Raw genomic sequence first — 20120 nt, 5'->3', positions numbered from 1 at the left:
GCAACTTTATACTTTTACTCCACTACATTTATTTGACAGCTTTACTTTGCATATTTATATTATTAATACAAAACATACATCAACTAATACATTTTAAAGCTACCCAGCAGTATATAAAGTGATTAAAATGAGCTCCATCTGATGTACACTTAATGCATCACTAATAATAATCCATATTTATATAATTCTGAATTGGGCTATTCTTCAAAATTAGTCTCTTTTTAGTATTTTTAAGTACAATTTTGAAGATAAGAGACTATTGATCCCACACTGGGGCTCCATAATAACATAGCAGATAAGAAAAAAAGAAATGCACATTATATAACAAAATAAAATAGGAAAAAAAAACAAGATATCAAGAGTAAAAAAAGTAGTAAAACATCTGAATACTTCTGGCTGTGGCGCCTCAAGTTGAGCCGCAAGTTGAAACGAGCGAGGCGGAACGAACGCCAAGTAGGAACCACAGTCGGAAGACTTTTACAGTGGCGCCCGTCAAGCTAAGAAGCTAGGTCGTTAGCAGTCAGTAGAGCAAGAGTCCGAGCTACAAACAGCGACATACACAGCAACACGACCGTCTCCAACCTGCTCGTCCGACCGCACACTGAAGAGGACGGGCTGAACATGGCGGCAGCTTCGTGTGACTGCGTCTCTGTGCTCGCTCTGACCTGATCCAGACTTGTGCCAACACTGTGGCTCTGCACCGACTCCCCCTGCACATACAGTGGATTTGAGGAGTATCACACGTTCACGAGGTAAAGCAAAATGCACGACAGGTGTCTCTGGTCGTGGGTAACTCACTCTGTCACTGTGGAGCCTCGTTAAGGGCTTGTGTTGGCGTTTGGTCGAGAATAACTTTAAAGGGGATTTGACTCCCTGTTTGGCAGGTAGTCCGAGTGTAGCTCAGCCCCTCCACAGCAGGGGGCGTGTTGTTAAACCTCGGGAAAGCTATAAAATACTCAGTTTCACCCATTGACTGTATGATTTCAACCAGAAAGAGACGCGTATTTTGAGCTTGGCAGCGAGCGTCTGTCCAATATACACACCTAGAGCACTTTTATGTGTCTATTGCTTTGGTGTTTGTGAGTGTATGATTGTAGTAATCCCCTGTATATTAGGGCTGCGCAGTTAATTCATGATAAAAGGTCAAATGTGTGAGAAAAACAGTCTTTTAATGCAGTGCTGTAGTGCTGCAGAGACTCCCTGGTCTACAGATCCTGTTCTCCAGATTTAATAAAACGTATGTGTCAGGTATAGACCCTCCAAAACAGTTCATGTCATCGTGCTTTTACACACAAATCATGGATCATCTCTCAATATCTGTCAGAATAATCGCAATATGACGCTTTTACCATATTGTGCACACTCTAAAGTGCATTAACTCTATTATGTGTGGAATATACTGGGTGTAATATATGTATAGGATATTTATTTCTTAGCTTTTATTTAATTTTTCTTGTGTTTTTACTTTTTTAACCAGCTTTATCCACTGCCACCATTTTTTATTTATATCTCTTAAGTTTCTATGAGTCACCATAAGCCGCGGCAGTGTCTGTGTTTTCTTTATTTTCATTGTACCGACGTTGCTTGAATGCATCTTCCTTATACGTCTTTTGCTTTAAGATGTTCCTGGTGGGGCTGACGGGCGGTATTTCCTCAGGGAAAAGCACAGTGTCTTCCATGCTGCGGGAGCTTGGGTGCCCCATTATTGATGCTGATGTCGTGGCCAGGAAAGGTTAGTGAAAATCTCTCCCCTTGCAAACTGTTCAGATTTACTGTTATCCAGCTGAACCCCTCTCCAGGAGACAGCCTCTCAAAAGAAACTCTGAAATGGGGTTCAACTACAAACTGCTTGGTGTAATAACGTTTATTATCCTACTGAAATGGACATAAAGAGGTTAGAGAGTAGAAAAGAGTAGGAGGTTCATTAAGACAAAAGCTCGGAGCGACTGCGTGAATCATGACGGCTGTCTGTGCTGACTGCGGGGACGATGTTTTAGTTATGCTGCGAAGATAAAAAGGTCACAGAACTATGTGAACAGCTCACAGCTGCATGCAGGATCAAATAAAAAGCATTGGGCTTTACTTACACTCAGGTGGTTGATGAGTCTGTTACAGAATTCATTTAAATATTTTCTCATCCACTTTTCTCCCTCCTATGTGTCTGGTGTGCCATTTCTTAACTTCTTGTAGTAACTGGTGTCGCATTATTGACCACAAATCAATCATTTAACCACATTTCTTTGTTTTATACATGGTTTTGTTAATTGAAGCGATGCTATAATATAAACGAAACCTTTTTTTCTTGACAACAGTTGTGGAGCCGCACACTCCCGCCTATTCCCGCATCGTGTACCACTTTGGACCGGAGATCTTACTCGAGAACGGGGAGATCGACCGGCAGAAGCTCGGTCAGCTCATCTTCGCCAGTGAGGAGAAGAGGAAGCTGCTGAACTCCATCACCCACCCGGAGATCCATAAAGCAATGCTCAAAGAGATCCTGTTCTACTTTCTCAGAGGTGAGGGAGGAACTGAATTTGGCTCGGTGAACAGGGGAAAGGAGGACGATTTACCGGGAGTCAACCAAAGCTGCTTTGCGCTGCAGCGATTTAGGCTTTGTGAATCTCTGTGAGCCAAACGGAAAGAAACTTGAGAATATTCACAACATTTTACCCGGTAGAAGATGAAGATAATTGAGATAAAAAATAGTGAAACAGCAGCTCTTTTGGTTTTGACTTAACAAAATATATATACTGCAACAGCTGTGACTTCCACTGGCTACATTAATTCTTTAGCAAGATATCTCAAGTGCCTCAAAATAAACATATCATACACCACTTGTTGCATGTTGTGAAAAGTAATTAACATCATTTTGTTACCGGTATTTTCACAATGTTGGAGTTTAAATGTGTTGACAGTAATTCATTCTGTTTCACAATACCCTCCTCTTCTCTTCCGTCTCCCTAGGGTACCGCTACGTGGTGCTGGATGTACCCCTTCTCTTTGAAACCAGACGTCTCACTCAGTTTCTGAACCACACTGTCGTAGTTTACTGGTAAGACCACTGCTCAGCATTCTCCATTCGCCACCCGAATCGCTATAGAGTTTTACTTTTAGATTGTTTACAGGTTTCATATTTTAAATCATTAAATGTTTGGAGGTTGTTTTTTTTTGACAGACACTGCCCGTTAAGCCCAGCTCTATGAGTTATTGCTCTCTCTGTGCCTTATTAGCATGACTCACCGCCTCTGCAATTTTTAACAAGGCACCCTAGCTGCACCATAAATAACCTCCATTGTCTGTTCCTTTTCAGTGACCCTGCCACTCAGCTATCGCGCCTGATGCAGAGGGACGGCCTGACCCAGGAGCAGGCAGAGCAGCGCGTGGCTGCGCAGATGCCGCTCAATGAAAAGCGCGGCTTGGCCAATCACGTCATCGAGAACTCGGGCAGCCGAGAGGACACCCACCGGCAGGTCCTGCGGCTGCACACGAAGCTGGAGGACTCCATGGACTTCCTCTTAGTGAGGGTCATTGCTATCGCTGCCACTGCAGGTCTGGGTGGGATACTGCTGTATGCAACAAAGATCCTTTTGTCCTAACAGAGGACAGATGATGGGGTAAGAAGGGGGTCCAGGATGTGGTGAGGGTGTGAATAGAAGCAAGCGAAAGCCACGTCAGGGGTACTGGTGCAATTTACTGTGAGATTAGTTTCACAGCTCCCACCGCTACAGCTCAGAGGTATGACGTGCTTTGTTGGCAGTTAACGCAGACTTAACATTATTGACACAACATGCACTGACATTTGTGGTTTGGAGTAAAGGTTTGTATGTGCAATTTTCCGTTGTTTTTACTCAGAGACACATGAAGGTGATACCTTAGGCTCAGATACTGTACAAGCTCCCAGTTGCTCTCAACAGTGATCACAGCTTGGGGCCTAAAAACTGGTTCAGCAGTCAACTCATAACTAACATCAGTTTAAAAATATATATATCTAAAAACTGATAAATATATATAGATTTTATTTTGTTACACCTTTTACACCGTATGAAGTTATCCAAATTAGACATTTGGGGTGATTTGTAGATTGTAAATACAAACACCAGACAGTAGAGAGAGCAAATGAAGAAGTAAATGGCTGTACATTTATTTGTCAGTGCTTTCCTCAGCAATGAATATGTTTAAAATTGGATTGAAAACTCATCATAGCACCAACAAAAAAAATTAAAATGCTGAATAGGAACAATCTGATGCTTACATAATATGTTATGATTGTATGTTAATGACCTGTATAGTGAAGTTATATGACAGAATGTACTTGACAATCCATTTTTAATGGGAACAGTGTGAATCTACATGAATTAACAGACTTTGTATTTATCACTGTATTTTCTTACACTTGAAGCTGTCCGCTGTAATTACTAAGTCAGTAACTTTTGTTTTCTGTGCACACTCACTTGTAACTAAAACACAACATTTGTAACATTAGCTGCTGAAATGATGATACAATTGTACAATACTACTGTTTTAAAGTAACAACAACTGTCAGATCATGTCAGTTTTTTTTCTTATTTCAGTTGAAGTCCTGGATTCATCCTGGACATTTCACCCAAACATGTGGTTCGCTTATTGTGACTTCCTTTTGGCAATGGACGTCTGTTTTCAGATTCATCTGAAGAAGGGGGGAAGTTCCTCTGTGATGACTTTAAATTAAATACTAATAATAATATAACATAATGCAATTTGTAAACTCAAAGTCTCCAGTGCAAATACACTGAGAATATACTTAATGGTGTAGTAGGACACTAATATTGTCTTGTAGTAACTTTTAACTTTTGTCAAACCATATCCAACTCAAATTATTATTCATAGTATTTTTATGTTTTAAAACATGTCTGGAGGGGAATTGGGGTGTTACTTTGATCCACTATAGTCAAGATATTTGTCAAAAGTTAAGCAGAAATTAAAGAGGTGATTAGAGATTTATTGTAGTGATTTAGCATTACACCTTCATTAAAGGTCTAGTGTGGAACATTTAGGCAGAAATATAATATTCATAGGTATGTTTTTATCTGAAAATAAGAATTGTGTTTTCGTTATTAGAATTAACTGTTTTTATCTCATATAGCGGGTTCTCTTGCACAGAGTCCGCCATGTTTCTACAGTAGCCCAGAAGGGAGCAACCAAACATTGGCTCTAGACAGGGCTTCTCTCCTACATGCTTGAAAGGTCAGCAGTATTGAGTTAGTTGCAACCTACAACAGATTTTGAAAAGAAAAGTTCAAATTGAAGCTACAGAGGCAGAGATATCCTGACTTTTAGTCACTAGAATGGATAAAACTCCTGGATCCTACATTTTCCCATAATTCAACTTAGTGTAGTGTTTTATAGATCTCCCTGCCTGGTTAATGCCCACATCTTTCAAACCCCACACCTTCAATACATGCTTTCTGTTTTAAAATGCAACCCAGGGTAACTGATGATATTGTAACATCAGTTAATTAGAGCTATTTCCCCTTTACTTTAGAAAGCTCCCTTCAGAGCCACAGAAGACATTATACAACTGTTTTCACATGCGTATTATCAGTGGGAGCAACCAACGATTATTTTCATCAGGATTTAATCTGTCAATTATTATGTCAATTAATTGATAAAATAATCAAAAGTAGTGAAAAAGTAAATTTCCCACAGCCCTAGGTTAAGACCAATGTTCAGCTAATCAACCAACTGTTGCTGCTCTCACTCTCTAAAAATGAACATAAATCATATTAAAATGCATCAACCACCCAAATATTCTCAGCAAAAGACATATTAGATCATATTAAGATAGATCACATAATTGGATTCTACAGGGGAAATGTGTTAATGACAGTACTTCAGGAAAAGAAAATAATGGACTTATGTTAATGGTCAGTTGAGATGTCCTTGCTCTTGTCCACATTAGAGCTTAGGCTTGGAAAATCAAGCCCACAGGCGGGCGTGGTGACATCATCCTGGCACTGAGGTCCCACTAGCCTGTGTGGCTCACTTTGTTTTCCGTCTGAAGCCCCTACTGGTCTGCTCCTTGTTTTTATCAAGCCGCTGCAGAATTAATGCAAAGTGACTTGGGCTGAGGTGGGCGGGGGGGCAGTGAACCAAGGCTGCATGGCTGCACATTCGGATAAATATGTCATACACAAAAATCACAGCCACAAACACAATGTAATCTCACGTGCAAAGCAGTACATAAAGTGTCCACGGCATCCACTTAATCGCACTGTAACATAATCAGTCCAGGGTTGTCAGTCAAGTCCGAGCCACGATGAAGGATATGGTCTATTCTTAGTATTTGTTTTCAAACTTGGCTCCACCGTGATCCAGGGGGTAACATGCTTTACTAAGCAGCCAGCTGTTCAACAGAGATTTTTCAAGTGTTCCTTTTTCTCAGTCTCTTTCTCAGACACAGACAGAGGCCAGAAACCGAGCATGAGAGGAAGACTATATCTGTACCAGCAAGTGTGAATGCCCTAGGCACAGAATGGTGGCGAAGTCTCAGTCTGAATATAAATTGGGTTTAATTCTGAAGGTGTCAAGCTAAAAGGTGAAAGACTTTAAGTTGCCTTGTTATGCTTTGTAAAAGTGTGTGGATGCCGGCACAATCCGCCACTTTATTGCGTGTTGTGGGTTCTCTCCGGGAGCAGAGCAAATAATTTTCTGATGGCAGGGGGTAAAGACTTCTGTAATCTCGCCATCATGTTCAGAGAGTTGGCCTACGGCACCACAGTGTGTCGACATTTTGGAATCTCCTGTCTGAGTGGTTTTTCATCATTTCCCCCGCCTACTGCCGTCAGGGAAGGTAAAACAGCTTGGGCAAAGGCAAGCAAAATAAACAGCTTTGCACCAAACTCGAACCAAACTCTGGTTAATTGACAGTCTGAATTAATTTTCAATAATCACGGCATTAGTCGGTCTTGTTTTGAGTTTGGAATTGCTTACTGAAGGGGCTATTTTTTTAATCACAACAATGAAAGTATGTGCCGTCCCAGAGGGTAATAGGCTTTTAGTATTCATCAGGGTTTGTTAAAAGCAATTAATTTGTGCCATTTTTGTGAATTATCAATTAACACGAGACATTCGCAGTCCGACACATTTTAATACTTATGTGTGAGTGAGTGTGTGTGGAGGAGGGTGACTAGTGTGTATGTAGGAGTAATAATGGGGTTTCAAATCTTGTTTGGATCTAAAGTCCTTACACATTTCCTACTTATTTCACTAAACAGACCCTCTCTCAGGACTGTGTGGGCATTTACAGGTTGTGTTTGATTGACATTTCCCTCACTGGTCAGCTCTTGCAGCTTCAACCTGGTTGACCCTAATCCTAGCTCAACTAACAATTCATTTTATTATTTTTCACAACAATGGTTTGTTGTTGCTGTTAAAAGCACTTTTGTTGTCCTCTGCAATATGACAATGCAAGATTGCCCACAGCTGATTAAAGGTGTAAGATTTTGTGAACTACATCTGTCCTGTCAACATGATTAATTTAGTTCTAAATACAAGAAATACCACATTAAAGGTGCTGATAAGAGTATCTGCCCTGCCGGATTAATTAACACATAGGTCACAGATGAATATAATTTTACATTTTTACTGGTGAAGGATAGTAAAGAATAAATGAAAGAATAAACAAACATCCAAAATGAAGTTGTTTTACTCCAAATAAAGATGCTTTTATCACCAAGACATATAGACAGCATAAAGGCATTCATGCTGAGCTGCTCCGCCTGCTGCTTCTGCACATTTACATAGATGCTACAAGCACACCTGCGTCCACGTTCACTGTTGGCATTTACAGATCAGACAGCCTTTGAACACGTTTTAATCATTCAGTACAAAACATCCTGTAGCTGCTGTATACGTGGCCCCTATTAATCCATGTCTGCTCTGTTTGACAAAGTGCGTGATTATTTATGGATCGTAATTAGGACCAGTTCCTGTAGAGTGGCCAGCTGCTTATTAGCAGGGCAGATAGACGAGTGATAGATTTTGTACATTTGATTCTATTTTTTTAAACAAATGGCTTGATTTAGTTCGTGGAGTTTATTGAGCAGGGAAGTCATTTGTGTACAAAGCAGTGTATACGTTCTGCAGCGAGTCGACAGCCAAGTTAGCAAGGCTTTCAGCTAAATGTCAATGCTAATATAGCATATTGCTCACAATTACACCGTTAACATACATTTTAGCATGTTAGCACGCTCACATTTGGTAATTAGCACTAAGTAGTATTTTTCAAATACAAACAAATTTTCATTTTGACCAGATGATGGCGCTACAGGAAAAAACTTGAGTTTGAATTACATCTGGAGGTGAACATTAATGTGTGTGTGAAATTTCATGGCAATCCTATTCAGTAGTTCTTCACTATCACTTCACTCAAAATCACAAAAATCCACCTCATGGTGGCACTAGAGGAAAATTCAGGGTATCACCAAAGTCAGGATTCATTGTTGGACTACCACTGATACTTGCACCAAATTTCGTGGCAATCCAATCAATAGTTGTTGAGATATTTACCAGAGTAGTGGACAGTCCAACCAACATTGCCATCCCAAGAGCCACGCTGCTAGCATGGCTTGAAACAGGAATTAAGACATCCATCAATACATTTCCTGTGTAGGTGCTATGTTTGATTCATATTTTAGCCATCTAAAACAATAGCAATTTAGCGATAGTAAATGTATTTGTCTCTCTCCTAAACTGACCTGTAAAAATCACCACCAAAAAAAAAATTACATGGAAGACCTGTAGCAACCATCGATGTACCGCAATATAAAGCACCCACATCTGTTAAGTCTGACAGCTTTTTTTTATATATTTATATATATAATTGCCAAGGTTTCACATTGTTCTGTACTGGCACTTTTTCTTGACAGGAAAAACTTGCTTTGACAAGACAGTTACACTTATTGTACCTGTCTTCATGTAGATTCAAGGAACACACAAAAGAGAGTGTCATCTCTCTGGGTTGACAAAGGTTTTTCTTGGAATCTTCAATTATATCTAATTGAAGACAGTGAATGACAGAATTTTAAAAAAAGATGGACCCAAAACAAATGTAATAGTCCTACCATTTAAAATAAAAAAACTGTTGAAATGCTGTATCTCCTGGAATGTTTCGTATGTCAAAGCTTGTTGATTTTAATCAATATTTAACATGACAATCTGTGAGTATGTGACTGTTGAGGACCACTTCTTCAAGACTGATGATTTAACTTTGATGAAACACAAATTGACAAAAAGAGCAATGATGAAAAACCCAATGGGTTGCCCACTCTCCCTCAGCACAAGAGGTCACAAATGCAGCTAGACACCAACGGGTAGAATAAACTGGCCTGAGCAACTGTAACGACTGTAGTGTTCTTGAACTCTGGCATCTGGTGTCATGCTGAGGAAGGGGCACTCGCAGCGCCTCCGTAGCCCGTTGTCAGGCTGCATCCACGAGACTGTGGTGAGGTGAAGAGACAGGCAACTCGCCAGCGGAGCATCCCCAGCCACATGACTCAACCTGTCCCTACGTGTTAGCCCTGGCTCAGTCAGGGCCATGAGGGAACAAGGACGTTGGTATTGAGTCACTGATGAACTGGACAGTCCCCAGATCAAGCACGGTGATGGGGAGGAAAGTGGGGAATGCGCGTTGTGGTGTTCTCCCAAAGAGTGTGAGGGCAAGGGGTAATGCATCCAAGCATACGTTATCTACTATGATGTAAGGTGATGATTTTGCACATGTATGTCTGTCCTATATCCTTGTTTTTCGTGTATTATTGGGGTAAGCAACAACCATTTGTTGTATTATGTTACTATAAGGAACAGCACCCAACTGGTAGTCAGTCCAAAAAATATAAACTGGTAGGCTAAATCGCAGATGAAATGGGCTCCTGTAAGTTGGTTCCTGAACTCCAATGATTAACAAATCCAAGCTTATTATTTAAGATTTGTAAAACCAGAATATTTTACATATTCTTCAAGACCCCCTCCTTCTGAGTTCGTCTCAGGTCCCTTTTGTTAGCTTACGCTACCCCCCATCGTTCAGGTAGCACACAGTATAATACCTGTGAAGCATATAATACCATAATTCCTTCGTAGGTTTCACAGAATATCAATGTTTTTGTTTTGTTTTGCTTCCCATAACTGTACCTTGTGGTTATGCAGTATTTACAAAAATACACAGGCTCATACATTTTATAACAACTTTCTGTTAATCATATGAAATCAGCTCTCAAGCATTAGCAGTATGACTTGCACTTAAAAAGCACTGCACTGTGAGTGCTTATTACAAACCCCCCCTCTGCCTTTGCTGACCAATCTGCCACAAAGCTGAGAAAACTGAAAGCAGCAGAAACTGATGAGAGTATTGTCCTTCACAATACAGGCAAAATTTAAGGTCTCACACATAGATAGTACGGTCTCACAAAGATCAATCACTACCTGCTACTTCCTTGTAATCATGCCTTTTATTGTATTCACTGAAAGTTTTGGGTTTCCATGTTATCAGGGCCCTCATTACACAGGTATGACAGGATTGTTGTCATGATGTTGTATAAAAGGAATATTGCATGGTAACCCACCTTATATACAATGATGCATAAACATGCCATTGTCGACCAGGCATGTCCCCACTCACAAAATAATGACTCTGACATCTTTGCAAACTCTATAGTAATATTGCAAACTCTTACAGTCAGTAAAAAAATCCAGAGAGGTTCCAGAGTATGCTGTATTTTTGGTTGTAGCCTGAAGGATGAGCTGAGCTAGTGTACATATAACACTGCTGTTTATTTTTAGTATTCAGGATGATATATATATATAGTATGAGATATATATATATACAGGCTTGTGGTGACCCTTGAGATAACAGATCTGAGGAAGATGGCAGGGCAGCTGGAAAGATTGTGTTCGATGTCAGTAGTTATTGACAGCCAGACAGTGTTTTAAGCCATGCTAGCAGCATGGCTCTAGGGATGGCAATGTCAGTGTGTCGGTCAGTTCAGCACCTTGGCCCCGACTGAAATATCTTAAAAACTACTTGATGGATTGCCATGAAATTCTGTACAGACAGAGGATGAAGCCTTGTGACTTTGATGAGCCACTGATGTTTCCTCTAGTGCTACTAGCAGGCTGACATTTTTTGGCTTTTCTTGAAATTTCTTGACAAATATTGGATGGGTTGCAATGAAATTTTGTATAGACATTTATTGTTGCCAGCTGATGAATCCTAATAATTTTAGTGATAAAATATATACACCACCAGGTTCATATTTGTAGTTTTGAGGGTTTTGACACATATTCATGTCCCCATGCCTCTAAAGTGTAATAAAACTTTGGTAATCCATTCACTTCACCTCGCACCATCATCAGGTCAAAATTTTAATTTCTTGTGTTTTACTATCAGGGGTAGATCTAGAAAAATAATCATGGGGGGACCTGATTTAATGGCAAACAATCAAATATATCAATATTTGCTTGGAGAACCCTCCACATGAAGATGTCTTCATTTTAAATTACATTATAATGGCAAATTAGTAAAGCATAGTATAGAAATACTTAATTTATTTAATTTCATTCAACTTAAGCCTATCACTTAGTCCAAAATGTGATAATAACAGATCAAATTAAGTTCCATTTTTGAACACATTATTTTTAAAGTTAATCTAAATTGATTTGTTAATTTTGACACCAAACTGGGGTGGCAAGGCCTCTACATCTGCCCCTGCTTACTAAATACCTGCAAAACATTCTTATCAGCCCCAGCTGCACTTTGTGTTTAACGCTAATTACAACTCAACCTAAACTAAGATGGCAAACATGGTAATTATACCTGCTAAACATCAGCATGTTAACATTATCATTGTGAACTTGTTAGCCCGCTCGGACTGCAACCTCACAGAGATGACTCTTAGTCAGTTCCTCCAGGTTCTCCAGGGTGTGCTCGCTGTTTGTGCCATATAAAAAAGGTTTAAAATAACTGAATTAGGTCGTGTTTGTTGTCGTCGTGTTTAAATCTAAGAAAACATCTTCTTAGGTGAACGCTGACACAAGTAAAACCAAGTGTATGAGGGCGGCTGTACATTTGGTGGGAGGAAGCGTACATGAGCACGAAGGGCAATTTAGCTCGACAATTAAAGCATCTATCTCTAATTTGGATCTCCCCTGGTGAGTTAAGTGGGGGCGCTCAAGATAACAACACCAAGGGCTCATTAACGTCACTTCAGACATTTCAGAGGAGGTACTCTCTCCAAGCCTGTCTCGTTTAGACTAAAGACACATGCAGTGACTCACGCGCACGCTGACCCGTACACTGACCCAAACACGCACACACACACACACAGACCCACAAACATGCATACGCACTCTGCAGTTGCCTGATAAGCCTCACGCCTCACCAACTGGCCCCCTGCAAATGTCAAGCTGAAGCCATCTCAGTTTACTGATAGGGAGTGGGTGGGAGTGAATGAATCAAAATTTCCTTCAGTTACATGTGCATACACTGGAGATTAGCTTAATTAAAACAAGTCTGCAGTAGAGGCATAATCTTTCAAATCCCTCTACTTACACATGGTGAAAAGAGGTACAGTAGAAAATCTCAAAATATCCCCACAGCCGAGTCCAAGAGACGAGGCTTGCGTCAACAAAAAGCAGCTTACGGCGCTTCTCAGAGGAATGCTTATCTTCAAACTCTGGACCTGCTTAAAGTCAGGGAGGACATGAGATGAAATGTGAGTCAAAGGTTCAAGCGTACAGTCCAGATGCTGTTTCATCACAAATTAAAACACACCGGCCCCAGAGTGTCCTGTTGGGTAGGTTGTTCAGCTAAAGTCACCATCAAAACCATAACCATACACCCCTGAGGAGGGGTTTGTATCGCTTACACAATAGCTTGAGTAAGGATCACCCTGTTTTGCAGGATGAGGCGAAGACAGCGGCTGCCAAGAGAATTTATCTATGTTTGTGACGGTTTTGGGCTTACCCCGGTTGCCAGTGTGACTCTGACCTCGATAAATGCCTCATAAAAAGATGGCTAGATGGCTAAATAAGGGATTCCTTTCCATCTTTGCAATATGATGCAATAATTAGTTTCATTTGCTAACATTATGGCATGACTCAAGTACTTAATGTTCTGGGAAAGAAGGCGGGAACAGCAAACGCAAACAAACTGACTAAATGAATTGTGGGGCATTTTTTTATTTCACTCTCTTCACTTGCACATTTTGAAACGGTAAATGCTGTTGAATTTCTGGCTCAATCTTCAAGGTTTCTTAAGCGTTTTTATATAAGAATGATTTTGGTTTGTGTTTCTCCCCGAGGACTTTAGAAAAAGTACAGATGTTGCAGACTCTCGGGCGACGTTCAGTTCCAATGGTTTCAGCAGTGAAAGCTGTTTCTCGCAGACCGGGGGCGTTTGTCTTTGACATTGTGACATGAAGTCTCTAATTTGACGATGTGCTCATACACCCTGCAAGAAGAAAACAGCCTGTGCTAGTGCTCAGCTGCCCTGTGGCTCGGGTGACCTCTGCTTAGGCATGGACCCTCAGTCTTAATTGTGTCTGGAGGAATTCTGCTGTCTTAAGAGAAGCTTAAGTTTAGACCAGAGGGCTTCCTGGCCTTTTCTGCATAGAGCAGTTACAACAGGATGTTCTAACACTACACAGTGTGGCAATCTAGTCTCTTTCTGTCATTTTAATCAACTTTACACTATTACACCAATTTACAGCTCACAGCAAAATGTTGAATTTAATTGAGCTTCGAGTGGCATTTTGAGAGGAAACATTGGGCTGACATTCAGTTTTGTGAGCTTCAGTGAATGAATAAAAGTGCATTTTAACATGGTATCCGTATTTACATTTCTTCACACTGTCAAAACTTTTGTTCTTGAACTCTTTACTTGGCAAACTATGTTAGAGACAGTTTTGGACCTTACGTGGCCCATGTCAAAGGCGAATTATGTCCAAAGAATTTCACAATATCAAAGTGAGCTCTTAAGAAAACAGAAAACTATATTGGTTTTTACAGTTTAGGCCTGGAAGCTATTTTCTTGTCTCTGACACTTGTGTCGCCGTCACAGCAGAGCCTAATTTGCCCTGGATTACTTTTCGACACTGATCTAAGCTTTGTCATGATACGTTCTAACACCCGTCCCCTGACTTTCTCCCGCTATATCTCAGCGTCTCCACACCCATTAGAGGGAAAAAACACATCTCTCCTTTGATTGTGAAACACAATCATCTCCCGCTTCATTTGGCATTTAACACAGCTGTGATTTCCTCTCCCTTTCCCTCAGTGATCATCTCTGCGTTGATTGCCTCTAGCTGAGCTGGCGTGGCTCTCTTGTGTGTAACATTTGCAGGACTAAAGGCTGGATTCACTGGAAAATGAGAGATCAGAACAGCTGATCAGGGAATAGATGAGGTGAGTGACATTAACCACATAATGTGTGAGGAAATGCAAAAAATCCAATTTTTTAATGAAAAATCATGGACATTAAAAGTAAAAGCAACAGCAATAGATGTTCCTTAAGCCCACATCTAGCTATTTAAACGTTGTTTAAGTTTCTCTTTATCATCTGTGGAAACATACAGAACATTTGAACAAGTGTTGCATGCATGAATTAAATAAATAAATCTTTACAAATGAGCACGTTAACAGTTACATGATATAATTATACACCTATCTATCAACAGCTATATTCTTTAATAGACACACAATATGGTGTATGTAGACTACTTTGACTGTGTTCAGACACCAAGATTCAATATCAAATGTACAGTTTATACACTAACAATATGCCAAGTATAATGGGCTGATATGACATGGTTTTCCGGATCATCACACTGAGACACAATACATTTTGTGACACTGCCATTCAACACAAGCATAATCTCATTTTGGCGTCCAATATTTGACAAATTAGCATTTCTTGGGACAGAATATATCTCCTCAGTCACTGAAGCACAACATCTTATCATACAAACAGCATGAGAAAACATAAATCTAAACAGCACATTTACAAACACCGCAGTCGCCACAACTGTTGGATTTCCAGACTTGAATTTGAAATGACAGCTCAGAAATGATGGCGAAGCTTCTGCACTGTCAGAATTGTTACTGCACCTCAACATGACACATGGCAGTGACTGTCACTGTTACATTGCTCGCATCCATCAGAATAGTGGCATAGGCACCCTGTATACAATGGAACGTATGGATGAGGAGGTAGACAGTTACCCATAACCACAGACCCACAGCCTTAATCGCTGTATCAACGCTGACCTTAAACATCTGTACAAACAAATCTGCCTGCGGATCAGTGGCTATGGGCAACATTAACCTTACTGCGAGAGCCAAGTGAGAGTCAGGAAGTGAATGTCCTCTGGCTTGCGACCTTTCACCTCTGAACCCCGCGTCCTGTCCACTCCTCAGTCAGCATAGAGGATGAATCCTGAGAAGGTGCTGTATTTGTTGCTGTTGCCCCCGTGAGCCTTGCCCCCATCGAGTTTTATGAAAACCTCATCGCCTGCATCCAAATGAAGGATGACACTGTTGCTGGCGTAGTCATAACTCTGGTCCTGGTCTTGAGCAATGGCGCTGGCCCTGACCTGGAATATGACATGCACAGACAGACAAGGAGAGTGGAAGCAAAGAAATGTAAGGAGGAAAAGATTTCCAATGAAGAATTAATATAATGCATTACTTATCTAACAGATATTAGAAAAATGCATTCACTCATCATCATAAAATCCAAATGATATTCATAATTATACATTATTATTAATAAAGCCCAAAGGACAATATTAAGACATAACTGGAGTCAATGATGATACTAATTTGATGCAAACATTAACATGAGTTGCACTTATTCGCCATGTATGAGCTGCCATAAAAAAGTGTGGCCTGAATTTGAGAGTTGGTGTAAAGTGTGTCCCCTGTGGTGAATATCTTGTTTTTCTCTCATGACTCAACTGAAAGGGTCAGGCTTGAGTCAGTTTGCCTCCGAGGAAGGATGGCAGCACACACTACCCCTTTGCCTCATGTTCTACTCTTACAGTACAGCCACCTTGTTTTGGGGAGGAGCTCTGAAAATGCCACGTTTTCCCGAATATAAGTGTCATCGTGTCAACCCGGGGGTAATTACTGAGAGTGTTAGAAGTTGCTTTGCGTGTACAGCTAGCCACTGAAAGGACATATCCCCTCTAAGCTTTAGCTCGTGTATAATGATCTGGGTTGCCAGGTTGGCTGTTACGCTGCAACTTCACCGGACCGACCATAAAAATGTAATCCCTGCTACAGCCAGATTGTGACGACAGGTTCTGTTAGAGCCAAAATAGGAACATGGAGTTCTAATTAGTGCCAATGGAGTACAAAAGTGTATGTCAAGAGGCCGCAGGCTCTGAGAGGAGAGGTTGAGCCACAGATGACAGCATGATGATGGATTTCTGAGACATGAGGGCAACGCAGCCTAAACTCCCCTCCCTCCCTGTGTCCACTCTCAGCTCTATTGCAACAGCATGATGTCCACCACTGAATGAAAATGGAATTTATAGTAATACGGTATCATACTGTATGTCGGAAAAGTGAAAATTTGACTAACTTGTATGAGTAACGGTATACTTTTAATCAGGGACGTGCAGAGTATAGTGGCTAAAGTGGCCTGTCTTTTCCCCCACTCATGGATCGAAATGAATTACACAGTTAATCATCACATTATTGTGATTGCTGTTCATTAATTTATATGCACCTTTTTCCTTTAGACCTTCCTTTTTTTTTTTTACTTAATGTGTGAATAAACACAAATTAAGTTTTATCATTATGTAGGTGATTTAATCAGCAGTTATAGTTTTTCTTTGCAGGTTTGCCTGAAGCTTGAAGTTTACATGACTGATTCGTTCTTAATTGGTCCTCAACCACATAGGGATTGTGAAACTATTAGCATGAACCTTTGTAATGTGTGTTAGGATTTGGCAAAATGTTAGAGGGATTTCTGATGGTTTATTTTCTTTAGCTATTTAATTCAATGTTCCATTTAGATATCTTAGTGCTCACAGTGGCTTAAGACAGTGTGAGACTGTAATGGATTCATTTTCGACTGTGGTAAACAAAGTAAATGTAGCTCTATATATGAAACTTCATATCTGGTGTTGCAGTGTCATTGCCCTCTAAAGAAAGCAGACAGAGGCAGAGAGGTTAAGAGCTGGAGGAGGCCGCTTAAGGATGTCTTTACAGAGCAATAGTCTGCCGACAGGTGAATCACCATGATTAGAATATCTAGCTACCAGTTCTTATACTCTGTGTCTCCACTAAGTGTATTTGTCCGTTTAATACTTGTTTTATTATTACCTTTCTATTACATCTTCTATTGCTGCTTTTTAAGTTTAATTTCTATGCATTTTTTTTTGCAATTTAAGTGGATCTAAGTGGTAAGAAGTGCAGTATGTTTGTGTTTGGACATACATTTTATATGATGTAGTGTATCAACATTGGTAAGAGGAGAGGGGAAGGGTGGGGGTGCCCTTTTTTTAAATTTAGCCACTGCCTCTTAAAACGTCGGTGCACATCCCTACTTGTAACCCTATTTACAAAAAATCTATCTTACTTTAACCATTCATAACTATTTTAGTGGAGATTGGTGGGGAGGATGTGGTGTTTTTGTCTTTGTTTGCAGTCCATTCGGTTCCTTAGGGACAAAAGACACCTTACAGTATGATACAGTCCAATATGACAAATCTGTTTGGTTTATCTTGCAATCCAACCTAGTAAAACACCGACAACTATGGCCACAGAGTTAAAAAATGAATCTCTATTAGTTTAACAAATATGGCATATACTGTGTGTGTGTGGTCATTGTACTGAACTGACTAATATACTAGTACTGTACTAATGTACAGGTATTTGTGTGTCCACTCTGCGCTGCCTGTTGCAGCCTGGCTGAGATGTTTGCAGGAAACTGTGCAGGCTTAGATTCACTTGGTGTTTGATCAGTGTCATCACCTGCGGCTTTAAAGACATTATAAAATTATCCATGAACATAGCAAATATTATGATTTGATATTGAAACGCCTGGGCCTGACAGCGAAGTCTGATAACACATACTAGCACATCATGGCTCCATGAAGTTTGTTGTATTTCAAAGGGCACCAGCTTTGAACTAGCCACTACCCCAGGCTGTGTTTTGATGTGTGCAGAGTTGAGATAGCGCTGCACTCCTTCCACTCACTTCAACGTGTACATCATTGGATGTGTAATATGCACAGATATACAATCTGGCAGCGTGCCACTGTGCATTGTCATTATACTGGACTATAACACCAAAACAAGATAGACCTAAAATCACTATCCACATGAATGCATGACTACTCAATTTAGACTGCCAGCACACTGGTTACACTGTTCCTTGAGCATGTTGATGTGAGTTCATCCCAGTGTATGATTCAGGGAACTCATAATGTCAGTAAATGGATAATTCTCGACTATTTGATCTGTGTTCATTACGCTTGTTAAATTCAACAGTAAATCATTAAATATTAGGTTGTGTTTTGAGAAGGTGTCTGAAGAGTTAAAAGTGTTACCCACCAGGCCATTCTTGATCAGGTCAGCCCACATGCTGGTGCCATCTCCTCCTCTCATCAGGACATTGTAGATGAAAAAGTAGGTGCCAGGAATCTTACAGGTGAACTTGCCCGTTGCACCCTCATAGTTGCCACCAATATTAGTGACCACGTCATCAAATCGTAGAATATCATAACCTTCTTGAGGGTTTCGTAGTCCTGCGTAAAATGCCACGCGAGGCGTGGTGTTGTACGTGGTTGTGCTAACTGCCCCTTTACCCCCTAAACCTAGAATCCCTGTCCGTACAATGTCCACACCATCTCCAGGTGGTCCCTTAGGTCCTGGTGGACCTGGTTCTCCAGGTGGGCCTGGGGGTCCAGGCTTGCCCGGACGTCCTGGTTTGCCCTGTGGGCCATGAGCACTGTAAGTAGGCAGCGGTGGGCCGATGCTGTGGTCACTCAGATCTGCGTCGTTGTCCACCTGTAGGCCTGTGGTTGCTGTATCTGTTCCTGGGTGCACACCTGTGCCTGTCGTGCCCGTGCTGGGGAAGGGGTCACAAACCATGCGGCAGGTACCCAGCATCTCGTAGTGGCTCGCACTGTCATCTATGCCACCTGTGCCAACGGAGCTGACCAGCACAGGAATAAGGACCACCAGAACCAGGACCAGCATGACCCCCACAGCAGCTGCCACCAGGGTCTTCCGCCCGATGCTCAGCCGGGGAAGGGGCTGTGCAGCCACCGTGGAACTCTCCGGGGTGGAAATGGTGACTGCGGGGAGTGCGTCCACCTGGCAAAACGCAGACACACTGAGGATCTCCGATGGTGGAGATGGTGCCCAGGGAGAGCTGGTATGAGTGTGTGAGTGAGTGACAGAGCAGTGTAGGAGTAAGGGAGAGGGAGTGGAGCAAGGGACCGAAGTGATCAAAAGGAGAGAGAGATTGAGAGAGTGAGGAGAGAGAGTAAGAGAAGAGGAGGAGGGAGAGAGTAAGACAGCTTGAGAGGGGAAAAAAAGAAAAGAAGCGAGGGGAGGAGAGAGTGAGCAACATACACTCACTAGCCATCTGAGTCAGGGCTGAGGAGGGCACTTTCCTGCTGGCAGATGTGAAAAGCCAGGGAAGCCAGAGTGTGATATATAGAGCACAGAGAATCAAATCATAATCAATCAGTTCATGTTGGGATGATGAAGATAGAGATGGAAAAAAAGATTTTGAGGGAAGTTTGCTTAGATCAGAAGGAATGTTTTGGGAAGACCTGCTTCCACTGAAATTGATATACTCGATTCTTGTGGTCATGTGCTGTACATTTTTCAATAATATTAAACAGTTGGCATTGATTTTGTGCACTTATGTAAGAGAATCTTTTATTTTGAGTGCAAGAAGAACTCAATTGAGACATTTAATAGCCAGCAGCCAGACATAGATATAGATTTAGCCTGATATAGTTTCTTAGTTTAATGTGAGACTCCGTGTTTATCAAGGTCATAATGTGTAGGCTTATATTTTTCCTTATCTGCCTGCGTGTGTATATGTGTGTGTGTGTGTGTGTATG

The 20120-nt window shown here is 41.1% G+C and overlaps 2 protein-coding genes across 2 annotated transcripts; one reads left to right on the top strand and one right to left on the bottom strand.

Moving 5' to 3' along the window:
• The first annotated feature begins 473 nt into the window (after positions 1-473).
• dcakd (dephospho-CoA kinase domain containing) lies at positions 474-4542 on the top strand. The gene is made up of 5 exons (XM_035666368.1): positions 474-752; positions 1621-1732; positions 2313-2516; positions 2965-3052; positions 3311-4542. Exons 2-5 carry the CDS (start codon positions 1621-1623, stop codon positions 3594-3596), a joined length of 690 nt encoding a protein of 229 aa, XP_035522261.1. The 5' UTR covers positions 474-752; the 3' UTR covers positions 3597-4542.
• Positions 4543-14587: 10045 nt separating this feature from the next.
• LOC118331694 (C1q-related factor-like) lies at positions 14588-19585 on the bottom strand. Its single transcript, XM_035666763.1, has 2 exons — positions 18595-19585; positions 14588-15623 (listed from the first exon to the last, which is right to left on the bottom strand). Exons 1-2 carry the CDS (start codon positions 19240-19242, stop codon positions 15444-15446), a joined length of 828 nt encoding a protein of 275 aa, XP_035522656.1. The 5' UTR covers positions 19243-19585; the 3' UTR covers positions 14588-15443.
• Between the last annotated feature and the right edge of the window lie 535 nt (positions 19586-20120).

This window comes from Morone saxatilis, unplaced genomic scaffold (assembly GCF_004916995.1).
Source record: "Morone saxatilis isolate NCDOM2014 unplaced genomic scaffold, NCSU_SB_2.0 Contig1, whole genome shotgun sequence".
Lineage (NCBI taxonomy): Eukaryota > Metazoa > Chordata > Actinopteri > Moronidae > Morone > Morone saxatilis.
This window is presented reverse-complemented; position numbering and strand designations above follow the sequence as displayed.